This window comes from Lingula anatina, chromosome 1 (genome assembly GCF_051362555.1).
Source record: "Lingula anatina isolate TDL-2025a chromosome 1, LinAna3.0, whole genome shotgun sequence".
NCBI lineage: Eukaryota > Metazoa > Brachiopoda > Lingulata > Lingulida > Lingulidae > Lingula > Lingula anatina.
This window is the reverse complement of record NC_141767.1, coordinates 37311545-37336673: the sequence shown is the minus strand read 5'-3', so window position 1 is coordinate 37336673 and position 25129 is coordinate 37311545. Positions and strand designations below refer to the sequence as shown.

The 25129-nt window shown below is 34.2% G+C and overlaps 3 protein-coding genes and 1 long non-coding RNA gene across 4 annotated transcripts; 1 reads left to right on the top strand and 3 right to left on the bottom strand.

The window, feature by feature from the left end:
• Window positions 1-36: 36 nt before the first annotated feature.
• Window positions 37-2978, bottom strand: LOC106180155 (uncharacterized). The gene is made up of 2 exons (XM_086999735.1): window positions 2656-2978; window positions 37-2013 (listed from the first exon to the last, which is right to left on the bottom strand). Exon 2 carries the CDS (start codon window positions 1997-1999, stop codon window positions 1190-1192), a length of 810 nt encoding a protein of 269 aa, XP_086855861.1. The 5' UTR covers window positions 2000-2013; window positions 2656-2978; the 3' UTR covers window positions 37-1189.
• Window positions 2979-3698: 720 nt separating this feature from the next.
• Window positions 3699-7580, bottom strand: LOC106180153 (chitin deacetylase 7). The gene is made up of 2 exons (XM_013564056.2): window positions 7270-7580; window positions 3699-5519 (listed from the first exon to the last, which is right to left on the bottom strand). The coding sequence occupies exons 1-2, from the start codon at window positions 7431-7433 to the stop codon at window positions 4427-4429; spliced, it is 1257 nt and encodes a 418-aa protein (XP_013419510.1). The 5' UTR covers window positions 7434-7580; the 3' UTR covers window positions 3699-4426.
• A 1543-nt stretch (window positions 7581-9123) lies between these two features.
• LOC106180158 (methylmalonyl-CoA epimerase, mitochondrial) lies at window positions 9124-15081 on the bottom strand. The gene is made up of 6 exons (XM_013564061.2): window positions 14951-15081; window positions 13628-13696; window positions 12892-13011; window positions 11729-11788; window positions 11358-11444; window positions 9124-10373 (listed from the first exon to the last, which is right to left on the bottom strand). Exons 1-6 carry the CDS (start codon window positions 15023-15025, stop codon window positions 10221-10223), a joined length of 564 nt encoding a protein of 187 aa, XP_013419515.2. The 5' UTR covers window positions 15026-15081; the 3' UTR covers window positions 9124-10220.
• A 2197-nt stretch (window positions 15082-17278) lies between these two features.
• LOC147764321 (uncharacterized) lies at window positions 17279-20004 on the top strand. The gene is made up of 2 exons (XR_015331781.1): window positions 17279-17693; window positions 17895-20004. It is a non-coding gene; the product is annotated as an uncharacterized LOC147764321 (long non-coding RNA).
• The last annotated feature ends 5125 nt before the right edge of the window (window positions 20005-25129 follow it).

Below are 25129 nucleotides of genomic sequence, written 5' to 3'. Positions count from 1 at the left end.
GGGGGGGGGGGGGGGGTAGGATTTTCAAGGGGGGGAATTGTCCTAGAATCTTGAGTTTATTTAGATTCTTCTTTTTCGAGGCCTGAACAAAAGCAGTTTGCACATTAAAAATTTTCTGCTAAACATATTTTTATAGAACATGATTATACCTAAAACAATAATATATTTCAATTTACTTGTGATCTTTGTTAAATATATGTGCACTAGGAAATATATGTAAATTGGTCCCTTGAGGTTTAAATCTCTGATATTTTTATAGAACATGATTATACCTAAAACAATAATATATTTCAATTTACTTGTGATCTTTGTTAAATATATGTGAACTAGGAAATATATAAATTGGTCCCTTGAGGTTTAAATCTCTGTAGCATTATGTGATTGATAGTTCTTTTTAAGTGTTCCTTTGAGGGGGGCGTAGGTCTGTTAGAAATAAGCATATCTGAAACCATTACCTTAATTGGTGATGGTAGCAGCATAGTTTGATACATATCATATTGTTGTTTGCCATATATGCACATTCCATAATCATTTAGAATTCCAGTTGTTTGAATATACTAGTTATTTTGTAAGTTTTTTTTTATATACATAAACACTTTTGTAATAATGGATCTTTTTGTGGCATGTTTAATAATGTTTCAAAGTATACATAGTAGATATAGTAAGGTTTACTTTTTGTGATAATTTATCTGTGATAAAAATACAGTGTATTCATTTTGTTTTTCAAATTATAAATTAAGTTAGAAATACATGTATAAAATAGAAAATTTTGAGTCATTATTTCTTTTCCCCTTTTATTGATTTTTTGGTAATTTCAGTGCACAGAAATTGTGCAAAGCCATATTTGTTTAAAAAAGAGATTGAATTGTGGAGCAATCACGTTCATTTTTTCTCAGCATAACAATCCTTTTTATAAAATCCATAACAAAAAAAAAACTTTCATAACTACATGCATAAACACATAAATGGTGTTTTAATTTAAAATTATTACTGAAAATTCCTATACAGTAATAAATTAATTAATTTGTACATATCAGAGAGAAGACTGCAATTCATAAAGAAAAATTTCAATTCTGGACTTGAAATCACACCACTTCCTGATGCAAATTACTTTTATGCAGGAAAAATGGATACATATCAAATTGTTACCAGTTAAATGCATATTGCAACATTCAGGCTGAAAAATGAGTTACTTGTTCCAAGTCTCTAAGCGGGCCACCAAGCGTTTCATGTTTTGAATAACTACAGGTGATACTTTTAACACAATTTTATAAACCTGGAGAGTTAATTCCAGAGTTTTGACTAGATTAGGTCCATAAAAGAATAACCCATCATCATGGCCTGCTGTGAGAAACCATCCCTGCTTTTGATTTTCCTTAATAAGTTGGCGAATGGCTTGAGCTAGTTCATACGAGCCATATTCCACATCTTTGGCTGTCTTCAATACTTCATCATCTGGTGATAATAACAGTGCCTGCCACAGGACTGGGGAATGGACGTGGATTATGGCCTGAATGTGAGGACTGCTCTCGTAGATAGCAGCATGCGTAATGGCTTCACTGCTGGGTTTGATGCAACCATGAGCTTTGATTCTGTACTTCTCAAAATCATACTCCGTCACCACAGCAAAATGTTTCCCAGAATCAAGAGCTTTAATTGTACCAGTCTGGGTTCCTGTGATGCAAAATGTCTTTAAAGTGTCCTCCCTCTGGTCTTGTACTGGTAACAGCTCGCTGACGTTTCCAAATCCAAGACCCTGGTAGGGGCCTGACAAATACTGTCCAACCAAGTGTAGATTATAAAGAAAATCCCGAACAAGCTTTATTCTATCTGCGCTCCTCCTTTCAATTGCAGTGAGGATGGCATCACTGTGATCGATATCAAACTTGATGACCCCTTCTTTTGGAAGTCCAGAGCTCTTCTTTGGTGCATGTTTACTTTGACTTAGGCGAACCAACTGGGACTGCACTAGGCCAATGAAAGATACTGCATGCAGCATCTTGGCATACAACCCTTAAAAGGAAAAATATGAAAATTATGTGACTGCTTACTGCACTATATTGCATTCTACCCATATCAGCAAGTATACAGTGTGTGTGTGTGTGTGTGTGTGTGTGTGTATACTGTATATATATATACTCAGAATACTAGCAATATGTAACAGTCAATATGATAACTCTGGTTAATTCATTTTTATTTTTAATTAATGATTAAATACTTTTTTTAAAATAACTGTCCATTTTTCATATTAAATTCCAAAAGTTGCCGTTTCATTTTGGTTATAATTGACATTAGTTCAAGAGCAAAGAAATTTGGATTTAAGTACAGAGACTGTTACATTGATCATAGTGATCATGAATTGTACGGGGAACCAATCACAATTAAGGTTCAAAGAACAAATTTTAAAATTACACATTAAGTGACATTCTGTTTTGACAAATAAGTTTGTATATCAAAAATGCATCATTTTTCTCTTTCACTGAATGTATTTCTATGTGTTAAAGTGGTTAAAAAAACTGATAAGACATCATATCTACATGTACATGTGACGGTGATGTACAGTAGTGAATGGCTCAAAGTTTAACGTAGACGTAAAAGCCTATATCGACATTAACATTTACGTTTTCTACATCACTCACAGTTGACAAAACTAACCTCTAGTCAACAAGCTCCCCTGGCTTAGCGAGTGAGAGACCTGTCGTCCAACTGTTAACAGAGACGGGGCATCTACACGGGCAAACAACTTCCGGTTATTTTGATGTGAAGTATCGGTGTATGGTTTTTCCCAATCAAGTAATTAAAACTGCTCAAGTGGACAGAGAGAGAGAGAGAGTCACCCTGGGAAACTTATGTATACATTTTTCAATCTAGTGCTATCCTCCTAATTATCCATAATTTCGAAAAGACACTATCTTTCCTCCACAATCTAAGTGGGAATATTCAGAAGCTATATTATATATTATGACCGGTGCGGGATGATGCAGAAAAAAAAAAAAAAAAAAAAAAAAAAAAAAACTCAGGGTGTGCAGACTTCCCCCAAAACAACTCAATTTCATTATTCATTTATAAGTTAGTTAATCCATTCATTAATTGATTAGGATCTAACTTAGTTAATTCTCATTTCTACTATTTTGAAATAACTTAAATTTTATCGTGTAATAAGCTAAAATCTCTTTATTATCTTTTATAAGGTAATTAAGTATTTAATCACCACACACACATAGCCCGTTTCCGAAATATCCTGAAAATTCCATCAAAATTTTATGACTTATTGAATATGCTGCTACATATGTAACATGCAGACAGATAGATAAATGATTTACTAATAATTTTAATCAAAACCATTAATTAATTAATTATAGGATCGTCACCAAAATTTAATCACTTTTAATTTAGCCCATTTGTGACCTATTTATCCCGAAATCTTAATCCATCCATAACTTTTGATTTATAGATTTATTTATTTTGGGGGTGAATTGTACATTTCTCCAACTTAAAACCCCTTTACACTGGACGGCGTTTTACCAAGCCAGTGGTCATTGTATTTTGTGTGTTTCATATCACTTTTTAAGAGAGCATTCACATGGAGAAGAGCCGAGGTCTAGCAAGACCGAGACCTAAATATGGCGGACCTACATGAAAGGAAGACTCAATGAATGTCAATGAATGTCATTAGTAGATGAAAAAGAAAATCCTGATTTATTTAAGATTAATTTATTTCCTTAATTTATTCACTTTCACTCGGTCCACCATATCAAATCCTAGAAAATATTAATCAGCTCATGACGGAATAATGCCAACAAACTGTGTACATGAACATCATCTTGATTGCTTTTGTAACCACAATAGTGAATGTTTGGGTCCCTGCTTTTTTTCAACTAATTACGAGTATGTGCAATTTTGCTCACTTTCTTCACATCTGATGGAGTTCACGAAGTAGTCACTGCATTAATTTTGATAACTTGAAAAAATCATAACAGATGAAAAGAAAACTTTATAACAAAAACGTTGATAATTTTTCGAACTTTTGCAAACTTCATATTGCTTACAATATGTAATGTCTTAATGATTTATCTCATCAACTTAAACTCATATACACATTCATAATGCATTGAAGTAAAGCAATGTATTTTTTTTTTTCAAGCATGACTTGATGTATTCTTCATTGGAGAGGTCAGTTGTGGGAACGACATGAAGAGAAAAAAACTTACAGAAGTGCAAACAGACAATGCAAAGTCCCTTTGGGAAAAAACTTGGTTTGAATTAAATTTTGAAGCCAAGAAAGTTACATGTACAGTAAGCAGTTACAACCCAAAGTCCATTGTCGGCTGCATTTTCATAGACATACATTGAATGTTGTTCGTTTCAGTGTGTGAGGGAGGGGGTAAAGATATCGATTTAAGATAGAAATCAACATAAAACGCCTCTAATCTTTAGCATTCCAGTCTTTACGCACAAGAATGGCTAACACAATAGCCATAAAGAGCCACTGCCATAGCGCCAAGTTGATTTCTCCGACAAACGATTTCGATTTTCTTTTGATAGTACACTTCATCTTTCTAGGGAGATACTCGCACCCTCTCTCCTTCCATGGTTTGAAGTTGTTCATCAGTTTGTTATCCTTTCCTAGAGGGGTCGGGTCCTGCATCCACTGTACTATCTGCCATGTGTTGACGAGGTAGACATCATCGCGGGAAAGAAGAGCTTGAATGAACCGTTTCACCGCCTCGAAAGCGTACAGCTTCTCATTGAACCAGTTCGCCTCCAAGTTGATGATGAAGGGGGCGCGGTTCAGTCGGTAGTGGTGCTCGAAATTTTTCCACAGAAACTCGTAGGTCTCTTCCTCGTTCTGAGGCGGGTAGATACAGCGATGGGCGAACGAACAGACCAAGTCGTTGACGTCCAGAATACGGATGACGGGGACGACCCAGAAGCCGGGGTATCTCTGTGTTGGGCAGGGTGGGATACCACAGGGGAACTGAATGGGATAGTCCAGGGTGAATGGCCAGGTAATATTATCAGTCAAACTCTGGGGTCCAGCCAGAATTGTGGCGTCATATTTCACGAAGTTATTGCCGTGAAGGATGCGGAACAGCTTATCGCCGCCAGGTTGAAGCAGCGGTGTTCTCCATCCGCGGATGTCGGTCCGAGGGATTTCGGCCTTCTCGTGTATGAGCTCGATCTGTTCTGAAAGCTCTTGTCGGAACTCATCTCCAGACCCTTGTTGCCAGAAATTTACGGTTGATTTTCTGGATTTCCCGCTGTTGGCGATCTCATAGCCGTATCGGTACAGCTGGTTAATCATACAGTAGTCGGTGTTGTTGTCGGACGTGAAGATAGTGACAGACACGGGACATCCGTTGGGGTTCTGTTTGCCATAGAAAAGGTCCATGTAAGGTTCGTATGTGTCCTGGTCAACAGGGTCGTTAAATGTGAACGCTACCATCTGAGGGATGTCATCCTTGCTGCTGAACTTCACTACATTCTTCTGTTTGCCTTTTGTTTCCTTTTCTATGGACCTGTAAATAAAAACAAAGGGTAATTACTAGATATGTCCTGGTTCTCTAAGGCTACCAATCCACCAATATCAAACAACTTAAAAGACACATATCTCCTCAATTCTTTTAATCAATTTGAAACTGACAAAAAAACTGAAACTGGAAAAAAATATTTATTCATTTATTTATTTTTATCTTTTCTTTTGCTATTTCAAACATGGGTTTTTTATTTTGATGGAAATCCATCTGTGTAGTCTCTTGATTATGTCATGTCATCATGGTACGAGAGGGGGGTTAAGGAAGCAATCTACATCCGTTTTATTTTGTGGATATTTTCGCTAAGGTGACACAGTACAGAGATTAGTCATCTATTTAACCAGAGAAATATCTGTTAATATCGAGTGAAAAATCAGTCTGTGGCGCCTGGTAGAGGGTACCCACAAACCAAGCCTGAACAGGGAGACACCAATTATTACTGAGACATTAGTGAATAGTGCTCAATCTCACAGTAACACACACTGAGGAAGGTCACGGTAGTTATTGAAAGCTTTGTAAGGCACAGTACAAGTAAGTGTTGAAGTTGAAAAGCGTATCACATTGACATTTACTTTTGCCAAACACTTTTAACCGTTTAGCAAAATTTCTGAATCGTGTGGATCAACGTGCGCGCGCGCGCGCGCGCGCGCGTGTGTGTGAGAGAGAGAGAGAGAGAGAGAGAGAGAGAGAGAGAGAGAGAGAGAGAGAGAGAGGGCTGGGGGTGATTAAGCAATTCATAATATGCATGTACTACACTGTATATGTTATATCATAATGTATTCTTCATCTCTGTAAATGCCCCTTTTGTCATTTTTCTTTAGCCGTGATGTTTGCGGAAATTTTTCTCGGTCTATAAACGAGACAGTGCATCTCATTGTATCTACCTGACACGGTTGCATGATCCCCCGCCATTATGACATTAACAACCAAAACAGTGGATGGCTATATGTGGGCCACAGCCATTTAATAATGTCTACACTTAAAACTTCACAATTACCATACAGGAGCGATAATTATTACTAACCAATTATCTTGACGAAAAAAATATGTTTCAACTTTGTGTTTTATTGGAGAATTTGGTTTTGTTTTTAAATGGCTGAATACATACCACTATACTACATGTTAGTTTTACGTACTACATGTGCTAGTAGTTTTTAAACTTTGTGTCGAATAATTCTCAATACAACAAAGAATATCAACCGTTTTTCCAGAAAACTGACGCTGCTGTTTAAGATGATATTATTTACGCAAAGTATTAGTACGGAGTAGCCGCAGTGTTTATTTGCTTAAATGGATTCTAATACTATATATTTTTGTTACAAATGGCTTGTACCTGTGAAGATGTATATATAGCTAGAAAGCCTACTTATACTTAAAATTGACAAAATCCATTGTTCACATTACTACTACAGCAGTAAAGTGAATTTTGACTAGTGGCGTATTTAACTTGTAATTTAGTACGTTGAAATCGACAGATACATGTAGGTAGCCTTCATTTAAATCAAGAGGAACGAAAATATTACTTGCTCTGCTTCGGCTTTTCATCCGCGATTAAAGTTTGCGAAACTTTAAAAAACAAAGGATGATATACACATAAACACATTTAGCTTTTTTTAACTCATAAATACTGAGGACAAAATACAGACCAAACCAGAAAATGTTGAGATTTACAGATTTTTGTCATACATGGTTAAACTTTTCTAAAGAAACAAAACTCCATCCTAGTGAAACTCACCTTGGGAAATTGAACATATTACTGCAGTAACATTTTGGTGCGTAGCAGTTCCCTTCATTCACCGCGTCTCCCTGAACGCACACGTCCTGGGGTCTTGCTTGGCCGTTTATTTCACTGAACTGTCCCAAAATGGACGCTAAAAGTATTAAACTAGATCCCCACATCGCTGAAGTGTCTTTAAACTGATGGTTAATCGCACAGATCGACAAAAACAAAGAAGGAAACTTATTTTTCCCTTAAGCCGCCATCTTGTTGTTGCCTGAAGTAAAAGACGTTCTCTTCTGGAGGGCCACTTTCTATAATGTTGTCCCAGGCCTTTTAAATTCAATTAAGTTAAAATATGCTGGGATCCTGATTTAAGATAAACCACGTTACGCTACAAAACAAAGAAACGAATGGCCGGAGTGCTACTGTGTAAGATTGTATCTTTTCAAAAATGCCTCAGTTTTTTTCTTAATTTTATTCCCGGTAATGCACAAAAATATTATTTTTTAAAACATATTTTAGTGTACATTTCTTTTCGATTTTCGCAGTGCCACCCCATGCTGACTCAGAGACCATTTCACCTTTCGTGTCATCAAGATATTTGCATAGACATTCACTTTACCATGGTGCGGTGAATAGACACATTCATTGTGCTGAAGCCGAGATTTGAATACATTATCTCCAGTCTGATGTGGAGATAGCAGTTAATATGCAGGACGCGGCACGGTGATGCCTTGTCTCGTTAGATGATACACGTACAAGAATTATGCCCTCTGATATCAGGTGCCTGTATAATAGCATACAAAATTAAAGTATAGGAGATAAAATTATAGTGTGACAGACTACCAGCGGTGGGTGGTTAAAGCGTGCAATAATTCAGGTTCGATAAGATGATTCGGAGACAATTGACGCGATTTTTTGTTTTTATGTATGATCCCTGTTGATTTATGAATATCAGACTTGTTTTGGTTATCGGTTACTTTAATACGCAGTGCTTGGTGTTTTCTTCAGTCACGACTAAGAACAAAGATTTGAAGAAGGTAGACCAGTTGTAGTGACGTCTGATGTGGCGCGCCGTGTTATACAGGTGTACCTCTTAATAACGCAATGCCACCACTTTTAATGAAGTGTTGTCCGACAGCAAATTAGTTGTCACGCACTTCGAGAGTTTTTCATTAACTTAAATTGTTATCAAAATTAAGAGTATATGTTATCTTTTTTTCGCTCAGGATAAGGTTTTTTCAGAAATAAAATTTTGTTAAGCTGTTTGTCAAAGGCACGTTTTATATTAGTTTCTGTATCTTTGACAAGTCCCTCCCAAATTCACAATAAAAGGAATGTTCGGTTAAAAATTAAAATTAATCAACAAAGTGAAAGGATAATTTAAACTTGTTAGACTAATTACGCTAAAATCACAATCAGACGGGGTGAACATGATCCAATAGTTCTGAGCATCATTATGCGGAAAATGAAAATGACTAAATTTCAGTTTGTGGAGTTAAAAAGCAATGAAATCAAAATGAATTCTTTCCTTAAAATACATCAGTATTTTAAGGAGAGACCTTATTGTAGTTTGTTCTAACATATTTTATATCTATTATGCATTGACTTCCTGTATCCAAATTTTGTTTTCACACTTAAAAAGGTTTAGATGTTTAAAAGCCCAATATATTTTACATATAATGCTCATAACTTGCAAAACTTGCTTTATTTTAATACAAAATTGAAATGATTGGCATTTCGCCTTTTTATAATACATGAGATTATATTATTTTCAAAACAGATACCTTTTTTAACATTCACTTATTTTTACTGTTAATGACCATGCTGTACTTTGACAAAAAATTCTTATTGACAACTCTTTTGGTATAATGTTCATGATATAGTTTATTCTGAAAAATCAAGTAAACCAATACAAGTACATGTTTATGTCATAACTTATTTTAAAGACAGTAACCAGAAGATTCACTTTTCTTATTAGCTTGTTTAAAAAATAAAATAATGCCAATCTGCCAAACAAATAAAAATAAGTGTGTTACAAAAAATATAATAAATGCACAAATAATTGTTTTTGCTTTTAGAAAATTAACAAATACAGGTGTATCTTTTGTACAACGTGATAATGTCAGCGAAACCTTAATTCTGCATTTAATGCTTTAAAAATAAAATGCACATTCTGCATAATAAATGTAAATGGTTTGATTCATTCCATACATATAGTCACCACTGGTGACAACTCAACATCAGTTAACTTGAAGAAAGCTTTGTGATAAAGTCATCCTGTTTACAAATGTAAGATCTAGCATGCAAGTTGATTTCTTTTCCATTTTTATCTTACCATGCTCTGCACATTCCGATAATTCCCCAATTAAAACAACCAACTGCTAACATCAAAAACAGTATTGCCTACGAATTGTGTTTTTCACATCCACTGGCAACATATTGTGAATCTGTCATTATTTAATTTTTCATCTCCCTGAAGTTTCTCAAACCACCTCTGTAGTGCCCTGCTTTTTCTTACAATTTATATGCATTTTTTTTTTTCTACTGATAAAATTCAACAATCAGCGGGGGAGATGAATTGTTGACTTATCAAAAATAATAACAACAAATAAGCTTATGTAAGCATCATGTATATGAAAACAGTATCTAGCGAATAACTGTTCCAGAAGACAAAAAATATATTTGTTTACATTTATAGGTCTCCTTCTTCCTTCTTCTCTGTGCACTGCAATATGAATTTCCAAAAAGGCATCACTCTGCATATAGAGCATGTTTCTTTATTTTCCAAGGAGCAACCAAAAATATATTTGTTCACATCTATTAGTCATCTCTTTCCTTGTCCTCCTCTGCACTGAAAAATGAATGTCCAATAAGCATCATTCTAATTTCCAAGAAGCAGCCTGCCCACAATTCATACATGCAACTGTATTCCTTCAAAGGAAAGCTCCCTGGGTCTCAAGGCTTTATGCCTGTTCCAGCTCCACCAGGGTTCCATTGCAGTCCTTGGGGTGAAGAAACACTACAGGTTTCCCATGGGCTCCAATCTTAGCCTCTTCACTTAGAGCTCTGATATTGTGCACCTTCAAGTCCTTCATGGCCTCTTGAATATTGTCAACCTGAAAAAGACAGGTGGGAGGTAAATAATAAAAAAAAATGGGTTAATTTGACATAATATATTGCTTGTAAAAGTAAAATATTATTTTACCCTCCTGATTTAACTGTTCTATACGCATAACATTTTGATTCGGTAAAATTGGTTTTTCAATATATCTGTATTATGCAATAAAAAAATTGTTTCTAAAAGCAGTTATGTCTCTTACGTAGGAAATATGTAAAGTCTCTAAGAAACCATTATTTCTCTTTATCAACATTTTGATTGTAATTGGATTTGACAAGTGTGGGTAGTTTGTGGCCTCGTTAATTAAAGCAGTCATCCTGTTGCCATTATGCCAGTATGTTCTCAGAAGCAGCTGTCAGTTTGTGTTAGCACAATTCATAGATGGTATAAATATTATTTGAAAAAAAATGTCAAGCTGACCTTTTCTACTTCTCATCTTATGTTAAAGTTTTTGTTGGTCAGAAAATTCAATATCTTTCATGCATGTTAAATCTTAATGAACACAGATGTTAATTTGGAAACATTCTTTCAACTTTTCTAAAATTAAAACACTGCATTTGGTTTTATATTTTAAAAATCCTACTATGCACATGTTAATACTACAAATGTACATCAACTAAGACCTATGATGAAACCTCATAATTTTAGTAATATAAGCTGTACGGTAAGTGTAACCAATCTCCTGTAAACTGCTCATGCACTGTTCACTGGCTTTCATACAAAAATGGACAGTAAAATTGATGCAGATGCCAAATTTGAGTGAATATATGTCATGTATTAGTTACAAAACAATACACTTGAACATTTTTATAAATTTATGACTTATTTCAAATTTATACCACATTTTTTTCACTTTGCATTGGCTATTGAGTTGGGCATCTTTGTGGTACACCAACAACTTTTTAAATGAACTAGTACTGAAATCAGTTGAAATCTTTAAGTTTTACAAAATACGAAATTCTAAAATACACCACCCCCTTACCTCAATGCACACATGATGCATTCCTCCTGCCTTGTTTTTATCCAGAAAACCTTGAATAGGAGACTTTTCCCCATAAGGATGTAGTAGCTGGAATAATAATAATAATAAGCAGAAGACTTTCAGTTACAAGTTGCCACCACCATAATTTTCATACTTTCAACAATTGTATCACTCTTTTGGACACAATATTTTCAGAAGAGACAAAGATGTTATTCTATTAATGGTAAAATTGCATAATAATGAGATTATAATGATACCAACTTTTGAAAAGTTTAATTTTGGAATTTATGGAACCAAATATAATTTTGGAAGACAATTCTGGTAATCTGAGAACAGAGAAAAAAAGGGCTTTACGCTTTATGAAAACTTACCTCAAATTTTGTATTTCCTAAATTAACAAATACTGTGTATACTCCATGTTCAGGGAGACACTAAAATAAGAGAAAGGTTTTGAATAACAAAATTTCAACCATACAATTAAGCTGGCAAATATTTACTCAAATACAGAAAATACCATAATTCCTATATTGCTCCATTTTAACATAATTAGGAACATTCTTGGCCAGTATACATTGAAAAAAAATTCAACTTTTCAATGTTTACAGTAATTATCTTCATAAACAAAACATGGCTGCTTGTTTTGCATTGAACTTGCTGTTTCACCCACGTTTTCTATCTTAACCATGTGTACAGGATCAGCTCTTTAATGGACATTCCATTTCACAAAAAATACTGTTTGGCACTTAAGAGGCAAATTGAAATGTTGCCTAAATACAAATAAACTTAACATAAAAATCAATACATTCATAAAATTAATTATCTGATCATGCTGGTCTTTCACAAAAATAAATGCATTTTACCAAAATAAGCCACTCAGCAAATTTGAAGTAGAACAGAAATACAGCCTGGCAACTATGGGCTAAGTGCTGCCAAAACACACTTAAAGTATGCAAAAAAACAATAAATTTTGTAAAAATTGTCCGATCTTAAATTTTTTTAAAGGACCCTTTACCAAACAAAGACAGTCAGCAAATCATACAAAAATTCTGTTTCAGTTTGCACTTTTCAGGCAAATGTCATCAAAACACACGTAAAAAAAAAATAACTTTCATAACAATAATCTGATCATGCCAGCTGATTTTTAAAAAACATGTCATTTTATCAAACAAAGTCACTGTGTAAATTTAATGTAAAACAAAAATGCTGTTTGGCAGTTGTAGGATGAACAAAAGATTTATCAGACCACCACAGTGATAGCAACTGTTACAGTGATGACACATGAAGACATAGTGATCAGAATATATACAGACAAAAACTGTGTCAGTATATAATAATAATAATAATAATATACCTATAAGACAAATTTATCAATAAATATCACACTGAGAAAGATAAATCTCAAATGAAACAGGAAAGGCTGAAAAAATTATTGATCTGAAATGAAAATAGGAAATGCAATTGTGTAACTATTTATGTGTACATGTGTATGCTTGTGTATAGTTATGACTGTGCATAAGAAATCCTTTAACCATACCTGCACTCCACTGACTTCAGCTCCAAGGACATCTCTGTACAATGCTGTAGCTTTATCTAGGTCTGGGACTGCAATGGCAACATGATTCAGTTTCCCAAGCTTCCACACTCTGTCAGGGACCTGAATATTAAAATACATTTTATATTTATGAAATCTATCAAGTCTTATCAGAAATTAACATCAGTTATAACTTTCCAGATTAAACTGTAAAAGACTAGTGTTAACAAAAAAGGTCTTTTTATGTGTGCGTGCTTGTTTGTGTTTTCTTTATATAAACATATATCAATATTATCAATAATACTGTCTTCTTTATTACACAAAAATTTTAAATGAGCATGTCCAAAGGAAGGAGTTTAAAAATTCAAAAAACCAAAAAAATGGAAACTTGAATTATTTCTAAAAAAAAAAAAAAAAAAAAACGAATAAATAAACAAACATATAAATCAGCTGATAAATAAACACCCAGAGATTAAATAAGTCTTTTTGTCTGGATTTGGAGTTCACTGGTCCAAAAGTTCATTGGTGCAAAAGTGGAACTAAGATCAAGGATGAACAATTTTCTAAAATCTTAAAACAGGTTTCAAAAATAGGAGGTTTCTGTTGTTACAATGAATCTTTCTAAAATAAACTTAGCTACCAAAGTCGAAACACATATTTTTGATCACAGATAATTACAACAATTGATCATTCAAATATTAGTTTGTTTCATATAAAAAGAAAAATAAAAGATCAGTACCTTTCCAGACATCTTTGCTGAACATACTGGCACTGATGGTGCATTAACTTGAAGAAGACTGCGGCATACCTATAAAAAGAAAATTCACTGAACCATACCTAGACCAAAATTCAATTTTTTGTACAGAGATACATTTGTCCTTATGTATTTTACGAGTACAGTAATAACTTTGATCTTTTCAGTGGGCAAAATGTACCAATCTTTCTGATACATAATTTTAGAAATATGAAAATTATTTTTTTATATATCATTTGTGTTGCTACCACTCCATAGGAATGTTCAAAATTTAAGAAATTATGACTTATAAAAATACAGTATCTGTAAAATTCACAGTTGTCCCCTACTGAAAAGATCAAGTCATTACCATAAGTACAGGTTGAAAGTTCCTTAAGACTTCAGCAAGTGTACCCTAATCTCAAAGACTCATCTATGTGATACTGGTGAATATAATGCACAGCCCTTTTTACTCCAAATTTTAACCAGTTTACATGGAAAAACAAAAGAAAGCTTTGTTTAATTTGTTTCTAGATTTGATATGGTCAACAGATATGGCTGACAAGGTTTATCCGAGTCTGGGGACTCACATGCAGTATGTCTCCAATGCGATCAGTAAACACTTTCTGCAAATGGCATCAAATAACATGATGTATACTTATGTTTTTTAATATGCATATATAATATTCATTCAATGGGTCTACCTTACAGTTTATGGGTATTACAAATAGTATTCATATGATATATTCCATTTTGTTACATGTATATGTATACTGTAATGCACGGATGCCAGGCTGAGAAAACCTATAATATATTTTGTGAACCAATCAATGATAGTTAGGTGGAAGGGTGGGGCACCCCCTTCCCATAAAGACACGGTTCGATGGCTTCAATAATTTTGCCACTTGATTTTTGCAGAGCTGCTTCTGCTAGAATGCAAGTTGAGTGAAATCTAAGCTTCAGGACTGAAAAAATAATGAAATTTAATACTCAAACCTAAGATGGAATATTTCTTAATCTGGAGTTTTGTACCTCAAACCTGGAAATGGAAGGAGGAATATCCGGAGGTCTCAGTTTAGCTGTAAGATTTGAAGATAAAGTAATTCTGATACCGCGTCAACTACAACTTTAAAGGTCAGACGAAGGACGGTAAACAACTTCTCAGACTTAGTATAAACAGTTCAGCAACAGAATACGTACTGGGACACTTTTCAATAACGCATCATTTTAAGTTTGAAATATCTTACGTGTTTTTAATCCAGTGTGGCATAGATCGAGCATTATAACACAACCAACGAATATTATCATAAATATCGTAGTTTTTCTTACCCGTAGAGAAAATGACCTTGCCAAGGCAGCCATCTTGACAGTGATTCGGGTCTCTATTCGAAAAGAGCTCGCCATATATTATGTGTTCTCAATCGCACTGGCCAATGATTAACATAATATGGTAAATGTATATGCTTTTCAGGTTTTAGCTCCTCTTATACCTTCATTATTTATTTATTTTCATTTATTTTTACTTATTTGTTAAGCATGGCAACCCCTTCCACCTTTGATGAGATGAGTTAAAATAAATAGCTATTAATATAAAAAGAGAGAAATGAATAATTTCATTTTATAAAAACTATATTTTAAGAAAAGAGACCTCACCTTATGTTAATGTCGGCTTATTTAAATATGAAAAGTAAAGTGCACTCAGTACCAGCAGGACCGTCATCAACATATATCTAGCTACATGTATGTGTGATTCATCAAACAATAGGGCCTAATTGTCGATTGTGCTCAGCGAATATGATAAGCATTTCTTTATCTTGATTCATGTCCTTACTTTTCGTCCTGGCGGTGTGAGTGAATAATAGTCAATTAGAAAAACATTAATAAAAATCACGATTTTGACAAAACGTCAAATTACTTTTAATTTTATGAATCTGTTTAATACTTATCCATCGCAGTACTTAGAAGACAAGTGTGCGTCATACCTTTTCACTGAAACACTTAATCATTTCTCGTTTTTATTAGGTTTTTCTAGAGAGAATACGGCATTGGTTAAAAAATGTAAGGGAGAGGCAAGCGTCAGACGTGCGAAATATACAAAGGCTTGACATAAATTACATAATAAAGACATTGCCTATCAGAAAAAACATATTTTAATTTGTTGACTACGATACTTGCCAACAAAATGTCATTTTAAGTTCCTGATAAAACTGTCATTAAACAATAGTTGAATCATCGTTTTTCTTTGACGTTAGTTTTTTTTAAATCTAATTTGCTGTCAGACTTTACACCCATCTCTCAATTTAACACTCTCCTATGATGCCCTTTAAAGGTATAAAGATCGAATTATTTGTGAAAAATACTTAATTTACATATTTTTTATTGTGTTTTCGGTACCTTTAACTAAATGCCCTATGTCGACTTCACATTTGTCACTCATTGGAAAAAAATACTGCATTAAAATCATAACTGTATTGATTATTTTTGACAACTCATTTTGTTACTCTTCACACTAGCTCATATTTCAATGATTTTCTCTTTCTTCATCCTATTCTTGTTTTTATTATCATTTTCATCTATTTATTTGCGTTATTTATCCTTTTTTTTTCAATTGAAGCACTAAAAACGTGACCATTGCAAATGCAAGCTATTTGCAGTGGCGGATTTAGGGGGTTGTCAGGGGGGGGGGGGTCCTGACCCCCCCCCCCCCCCCCCTTCGATTTCTGAAAAAAAAATCACACCCATGGTCCCCTCTTGAAATTAGGATTTTGACTAGCTGAATCATAGTTCTAAACCGTACCAAATGGCACCGTTCGCCCTCTAAAAGAGCAATTTTTTTCAGGACACTTTAGCGAACCACACGCCAGGGGGGAGGGGGGAAGGGGGTGGGCTTCGCAATCGCGGACCCCCCCTTTAAATAATCCTGGGTCCGCCCCCGATTCAATTCAAACCAATTATGACTCTGCTTCTAACAGACATAAAAATTTTGTCATCGATGCCTTTAAATATTTCCATTAGAAAATGCTGCAGTAATAACCTTTGTTTTATACAGTATGTTTAGCATACATTATGCGTAGGTAGAACACGTTTAAAATCCAATAGATTCTTTTCCCCTGCGCGGAGAAGGCAAAAAGTTAAAGGTTGATCGCCATTTTTCCCATGGATAAGAAGTTTACAGAAAAGCAAAAGAAGACTGAATAGCACAATTTGTTAATTTTTCACCCTTCCTCATCCTGCTAGCCTCCCTTAATCTGTTTCCAACCTCCATCTCAATCCCCAAATTTGGATGGGTTGAAAGACGAATGTTTTTATTCATTTATTTATTTATTTATTTAAATAAAATATTTATTCATTTATTTATTTATTTATTTATTTATTTGTTTGTTTATTTATTTATTCAATCATTTTTATTCAGCGAGCTGTTTTAGGACATACTCTCCTCTTAGTATTTTACTCGAGTGCCCGAGTTAGTTGTAAAAATTCGATACAAGGGCTTTAAAAAACGAACAAAGCCTGACAGTTCGGTTTGTCAGTGATGCAATCAATAAACCACTATTCAGTAATTTAGGTCGCAAGTCAGCCTAATATAAGCCGTGCAGGGTGTCTAGATTTCACGTTACATAAAAGCGCACCATGTGGCAAGTTTGTCCCGAACGAACGAGGTTCTACGTTTGGTATTTGATGAAATACTCGTCTTTGTCATTTTAGATTGAATGCAGTCCCAACGAACGGTTTCATCTTAGTATTCTTTTCTCGTTTCTATTTTTGGGCGCGTGGGCTGAGGAAACGTATCTGTATCAATTTTTTATTAATATAATGGGGCTTTAATGAAAATGCTGCGCAATATGCACGTGGCACACAGAGGATATATGGCATGACGTAATACTAGTGTTGTGGAACACCATTATAATAAGTAGCAAGTGTTCGATAAGATTGCGTTATCCGCCATGCTGCCAGATGGGATGTTAATTTTTCTTCTGCAGAACGCAAATCCTCAGAGATTCACTGTAACAGGGCGCGTTCACACTGACTGAAATAGAACGGGTTATCTTATAGAAGGCATCAGTTGGTTATAGTAAGTAAAACTTCTGACAGTCATTGGATATCTGACAGAACTGTGGTCAGCTGTCGGGATGTGGACTTTATTTACAAATTTTTATAGCTATCAATTCAAACATGTTAGTTTAAGCACCGCGCTTCAATTCATATACTTACGTGTACGCAAACTGACATGGTTTTCCCTTCAAACGTGAGTAGTTCATACTTTCTGATCCAGGAGAGTGACAAAAAAGTGGAGGGACGTTTTATAGGAAAAGATAGAAAATGGGTGCAAGAACCCCTAACATCTCACCATTATGCTGAGAATCAAGAGGACCTAATATGTCAGAATAACGAAGTAATCGAGTGCTGAACCCATTGTTGGGAGACATTTGTATAGGATTGTGGTCTTTTGATAGGCCTTTTTTCCGAGAACAGAAAAATACATGTATTTGTGATAACAGCTAGAGGCAAAGGTTAATTTTAAAATCAATTTCTCGGTAATACAGACTTGAGTCACGACCAGTGCTTATTTTCATTGATAGAGTTAAGGCTTCTCCGAACCCTATGGTACAATCTTTCACAGTATTAAATTAGTTACATGTCAGCCCAAGAAAAGTGTCCGTTTCCTTTCGTGTACATTTTGACTGTTAAGTCTTTTAAGATTTGTTCAAGCAATCAACGGGGCGACTCAAAACCCACACAGCATAGTTACAATGTACAGAGGATCGTGCACTATCCGTTTCAATATTGTTCTTGGCTGAAAATGTGCTCTTTTCGGATTAATATTCTCGGTGTAATTATTTCTAGCTTCAAGACACTTTTACTCGAATTTCACCTTAATAGCAAACTGTACCAGAATTGAGAACCCAGTTTCCTACCCTGCAACACATGAGAAGTTTTAACATTCCACTAATTAAAAAAATTACTGCTTTTGACAATTTTTTTTTATAATTAGGCCATGATTTACTTCCTTAATATATTTTACTTAAAACACTGAAACTGCAACTTGGATTTCCCTGGGTTGAGGAGTTATTATAAGTGCTTCGTCGGTCCTTACAAGTCAGTTTTGTTTATTTGGTCGTCCTTGTCAAAACCAGCCTATGCCAAGACTTGCTGTTATAATATTGAAAAATGACAAAATTACTTATTTTACTTTGCTCATTTTGTGAGACAAATTCGTTACGAGAATTAAGTATGAATGGTATGAACTACGCATTGCTATTACCTCTCTGGGGAAATGTCCAGAAATAAGAGTTATTCGATGAATTTTTTTGCTTTTCCTGAAGGATATTCCAATATTGTATTTATCTGAAACATATTTATGCTGATAATTTTTCATCCGAATTCCGCCATTTTCCAAATTACATAATATCTTTATTTTAGTATGATTTTCAATGACATTTTCATCGCAGTGCTAAATATTTTTGAAATATACAAAATAAGATATATTTACATTCATAGAAATATCATAACCCATAGAAAAAATACACAGGTTTTTGTTGGGAATGTCCAAATTATTTGTATTGTCCATAGGGCCTACCCCTGCTACATATTGTCCTAGTGTAGTTTCCAAACTTATAATTAATGTTGTGAATATAGTTACACTGACAGTTAAAAATAATTGTTAACATGTAAATTGTATCTGGTTTTTGGTTGTAATGTTTGTGACAAAACTGTGTCACGTGGTCAGATAATTTTGAACATATTAACTTGAACTTAAGAACGTTCGTTCGCAATTTTTCCCCCAAAAAACCTTTAAATGCTATGTGTGCTTAAGAGTAATATGCATCATGATTTTGATTTGGCATAACTGACAATTTGTCAACTGGCTAATCAAGAGCAGTTTGACAGTGTTATCAACAAGAAAACCATCTTGGTGTACTGAAAATCACCTAATTTACGCTAAAAAGTTTGATTTTATATTTTAAAAATGTCTTGTATATGAAAACATAAAGAATACAATGATGATATTTTTTATGTTTCAGCTCTTCCTAGGTTCAGCAAAGAAACATGCAATTTAAATCTTAATTCTCTAACCATTTTTTCTTCAATTTTTAATCAAACAGACACACGTTACACAAACCTGTTCTCATATTTCAATGACGTCATTCGGTCACTAGCAATTAGAACTAGCTCCAACTATTATTCTGGTTCCAACAATATGGACTCAAGAGTTAAGTGTACCATAAATGATAGTGTTTGCTTAGTTATAACTTTCAACCTTAATCATAGTTTTTTTTTCTGATATATGTACAAAGTTCGGTGATTTGTAGGCCCATGAGGCCGGGTGATTTGTATATCTATATCACATGTCACCTTAATAAATAAATAAATACTAAAATACGTTTTGTATCCTGGGTATTTTAAGGAGCTGTGATTTTCCGTGATATATTATTATTCCATATAACATAATATATCTGTTTCTGTATGTTCTTGATACATGTAAATACAAAACAAAAAAGTGAATGAACAGCACAAAAGTTCTATAAACCGGTGGAATTATAATTGTCGTATACTGATTGTTTTAGCATGAAAACAAGAGCGTTCTTATAGTGGGTGTAGTCCATATGGCATGTAAGGAATTTTAGGTTTATTTTCCTTAGATGAAATTACTTTCACCACGTTAAGGGGCATTCAAAGGCAAGTAGCCACCATTGGACCTAGTAATCACGTACGCTCACGCTTCCAAGCTGTAAAACCCATCGTCACGCAAGCAACCTTAACCTCGCACTTTTATATAACATTTTCCCAATTATTAAGAATCATAATCATACACTTATAACGGGTGTGACAGCGATGGTGGTCCTAGGAATGGAAGTCCATGGTTCCACATGATGAGTACAGGGTAGGACCCAAAATTTTCTATCCTAGGTACAGGATTGGGTTAACCGGAAGTGTTGGGGTTAGCACAGTATACACGTATAAAACGCATGGCATCTGTACAGAGTGATGGATACGGACTACGGTTCCAAGCGGACCACTAATTCTGTTGCACCGGCAAACTACTGGATTGAAATCTAGCGCTTACGAATATTTTACATATAGCCATTAGGAAAGGCTCTGTGATTAATAGTGCCTCAATACCGTGGCACATTTATAGTGTTCTGTTAAAATATTTGTTCCAATGTGTCAAAGATAATGATGTAGAAGAAAACAAATATGAAGTAAAAAGAAAGAAAAAACTAAGAGAAAAGAAATTTAAAAAAACTATAAAAAGAAAGAAAAAATTAAGACGAAAAAAGGATGAAATAACGTAAAGAAATATGAAACGAAAAATGAAAAATGGAACAGTAAAACAAAAACGTCTAGCAAACTTGCACGAAAGCACCTCAAAAACGTTCACGAGGCAGCCTTGATAGACACATTATCGTGTCACTTCTGTGAAGTTATAAAAGTGCCGGGGTCGACAGCCTAGTCCCATTCTCATGCGGATAATGAAAATGTATCACGCCCTTTTTGCACTTTTACAAGACAGAGACCGCTAAACACTAACTTAACTTTTGACTGAACATTGGTCTAAACTTCAACCACAAAAAATTATAATCGAAGTTGGCCCAAGATAAGTCAGTTAATAAATCCACTTAAATGAAATGACGTGCTTCTTTTAGATAAAAAAAAAAAAAAGAGAGGCATGACAAATGTTTTAGTCCATTTTGTTTTGTTTACGAAAACCTAACTTGCATTGTCCTGAATTGGAGTAGGCCAAAATGTTCTACCTTGAGTTCAGCTTTCGTTTAAAAGTTCTTTTGTACAGCCTACTCCCGGTTCCTACTTCCTGTTTGAATGTCAGCTTGAGTTTTGTGTCAATTCAAGTCTTCATGTGTCTTTATGCAGAGGTCGCTACTGGGTACTGTGCATTGTCATTCGTGAACCTATTTTATATCAAAGTCACTGACCCAAGTTCTTAAGGCGAAGACCTGAAATTTCGGAGAGAATACATGTTGATGCCCTATTTTTTTTAAATCGTTGTCATCAAGAAAATGGGTTCGAAACGTGCTGCTAGACCAGACAGCGATACACGACCATGTATTTAGGTGGCTGCGCCATGGGGTCTTCATACTTCCTCTTCGCGTTCTATTTATGCTTAGAGAAATCTTAAGTCTAGGCTATTTTGACCAGAAAGGATTTCTAGAATTAATTTATTAGAAAAATAAACGATGTAATGAAGTTAATCACCAAAAAGTACTGACTGGATACATGGGTATTCATAGGCATTTTCAGTCAATCATAGGGTAGTAGATTTTGGTTTTACTAAAAGTTTTAAGGGAGTTCAAGTCTCGTCTAAAAGCCAAATACAAGGTAGTTTAATAACCATTAGAATTTTAAAGGTTTTATAAAACTGACATAACTAACCACTAAGCAACTTAACCTTCTACTTATCCATTCACCTGTCTTAATCATTTGTTCTTTTTTCTTTTCTCTGCCTCATTTTTGTGCCAAAAATATGTAATAAGAACAATTTCTAACACAAATGTCACTCAGCTGCAGTGATCTGTTCCGCCAAGGTTTTTCCTACTTATTGTTTGCGACTTGCATGAGTTGCTTTTTCATCTTTCTTAATTTCAAGTGCGCACGAATGCCAGAATACCTACCTGTGCCTTTCACAACCATGCTTATTTTTTATGTGACCACGAAGGGCACTTGTGGGCAAAATACTTGTTCGGCGGGTAAACTACAAATGTAGCTATTTGTATGCTTTTGTAGCCTTCAATGGCTAACCACGTGTAATCGTGCAGGTAAAATTTTCATGCTTGGATAACTACAAAATCAAATAGGTTATTCATTGTATTTTGTGGAATGATGATAAAAATGTAAATCGTTTCTATAAATACCTCAACGGTAGAATAGGTGTTTCTTTAGCCTCATTTAACTTTTATATCAACAACAAAAGGTTACCAGTTTTTAGATAAACTTGACCCCCATCAGCAATTATTTGAAATCTACTTGGAAAAACGGTCGTGATGATTCTTGTACTTTTCAATATTCAGTGACGGTTATTTAGTCATCGATGAAATATAAACAGGATTTTTATCATAGAATGTAAAGAATATTCCTATATTCAGAATTCGCAGGCAAGGCCGCCTTTGCACCCCCCTCCCCCTACACATAGCTTAATTTGTAGATGGTGCTTATCTTTAACTAGTTATAAGAAATTGATAATCATGAGACTTTTAACAAAATTTGACACACACAGTATACTCATATTCTGGGATAAGTAGCACAGAAGATATATCGATATATTTGACCAAGGAGCATAAACTTTCTATAAAAAATGGTTACAATTCTGCTTCTGTCATGACATAATGTTAAAAACAGATAAACGCGAAGGTCACCATTTCAGGCAATGCATAAGTAAAAGTAGGAATGGTAGTGTCGCTTTGGCAAGACGGTCATTACTACGAGAATTTATCTAAAAACAGCAGCAGATATCTAATTATAAAGACAAATGCGGCTTATGTTTGTGAAGTTCATTGTTTTTAGCGTTTGTGCTTGGCTGTGGCCTACAAAATATTGCTTTCTGTATGAAAATAGAGGGAGTAAAATGCTCTCCATATGTAACCATCTGGTAGGTATTAGATGTACGTTTACAATAGCCAAACTTGGAATCATTTTTTGCTATGTCATAGGAGTTAAACCAACTAAGAGGGCAGTGGATTTTGAGTTATGATGTGAAACATTTCAAAGATAGAATTAATATACGAAAGAAGACACTATTTATGTGGTTCATTGATAAAATAATCAAAGATTTAAGAAATTTCCTTTTTAAAGTTATTTTCATTTTTGCGAATCTGTGTGTATGGTTTTCAGAAATTACAGCTAATTTTAAAACATAAGATTTTCGCATCTAACAAAATGTACTACTTATTTGTTGTTATAAAAACAAGCCCACTTTGGAAAAATTGTAAACAAAGGACGTACTGTAAAACTGCATGTCGCTAGCACATCCTGTGCATTGGGGTAAAATCTTAAGACAATTTTAACATTATTTGTGCAATTTCATGAATGCTAGATTTTTCAATTAATTAATATTCACATTGACCCGGATAATACAGCATCCGTTTGGCTGAAATTGATATTTTCAGATCTAGCCAATAATCGAAATTTTGTAAAAAGTTTTCATCTCTCTTAATTTTAATTATTGCACGAACATTTGCAGTGTATTTTTAGGAATAAAGATAGGGAATGCTTCCAAACATTGTGACGTGCATATATGAGTAGGCGGCTTTAGTTACGTAAGTGACATTTCCATATGCTTAACACAATACAGAATAAAGATTGTATTGACACCTACAGGTTTTCTGATATATCAATTCAAAAACAAGATTTTGGTCATTCATCACTTTGTTTCATGAGCAAACTATTTTTCTCAAGTTTATTTCTAAAATCAGGTTGATATTCATTTCATGTGAAACTACGCAACCTAGACGACAGTATTGCAACGTGCAAATAAACGCGAATACTCACATTTCCCCCCATTTAAAAAAATTATCAGTGATGAACAAATCATAACAAAATCAATTTACACGTTGAAAACGTCCATTTCAACACTATCCACCTGCCCAACTATCCAAAAATACGTCAGCTGGGAATCTAGATCATCTAATAACGTGTGGTCTTGATAATCTTATCTCTGAATAGAATTTACCGCAGATAACATAAGTCACCACTTTACTCTGTTCTGAGAGAGTCACTTCAGGAGAATATCCGTTGGCAAAATAATATTTTTTTTTTATCTCTAGGAAACTCCAAATTTTAGTAAGTGTTTTTTTAATGAAGAATATGGACTAATTAATAATGATGATATTGAATTTGAATAAAATTTGATTGAATAGAAAATAGTTTCTTTTTTAATTAGGGACAAAACGACCATTGGCTTCGGTGTCAAAAAGCAAAATTCCATCTACTTCAAATTAATGTATACAGCCAATTTTCTTAACGAGTTGAAATTCTTTGGGGGGACAGATTTTGAGTTATATAAGTCGTAAATATATTTTGGTTTCAAATGCACTGATCACTGTGGCATTTGCAGATTCAAAATAGGAAGAGAGAGACCTCTTTTCCAACCGCCACCCACGTATACTACAATATTCTACAATATTCTACCTATAATAAAGGTAAAATAAGTATGAAATATGTTCAACCTATTTCTAGTTTTTTAGAGTATTTTTATTATTGGAAAAGCATTTGATACATTGGTAAAAAAAATTAATATGAAGTCGTTTTCTTTGTATTAAAAATTGAACTATTCTTATTTTTACTACTGAATTGTCAGTTCATTTTGCAAAGAGTTACAATATTTGAGCTTCTTCCGTTTTGTATGAATATTGGGTAATTATTTAGATGAAATCTTATGGCGATTATTGGAAGCAGTTTTATCAACACCATAACCGTAGATCAGGTTATATTTCCTTTTCACAGTAACGCAGTCATTAAAGACAGTGGTGAGGGAATTTCAAAATAATTATATAT

Bases quoted from the DNA above. Each gene is read 5' to 3' on its own strand.
- LOC106180158 (XM_013564061.2), bottom strand. From the start codon at position 15,025: ATGGCGAGCTCTTTTCGAATAGAGACCCGAATCACTGTCAAGATGGCT. The intron at 11,445-11,728 runs GTAAGTTTTCAT...TTATTATTCCAG, and splicing joins TAGGAAATACAAAATTTGAG to CTACTACATCCTTATGGGGA. The intron at 10,374-11,357 runs GTAAGGGGGTGG...TGTCTTTTTCAG, and splicing joins TGCATCATGTGTGCATTGAG to GTTGACAATATTCAAGAGGC.
- LOC106180153 (XM_013564056.2), bottom strand. From the start codon at position 7,433: ATGTGGGGATCTAGTTTAATACTTTTAGCGTCCATTTTGGGACAGTTC. The intron at 5,520-7,269 runs GTGAGTTTCACT...TTTTATTTACAG, and splicing joins AATATGTTCAATTTCCCAAG to GTCCATAGAAAAGGAAACAA.
- LOC106180155 (XM_086999735.1), bottom strand. From the start codon at position 1,999: ATGCTGCATGCAGTATCTTTCATTGGCCTAGTGCAGTCCCAGTTGGTT.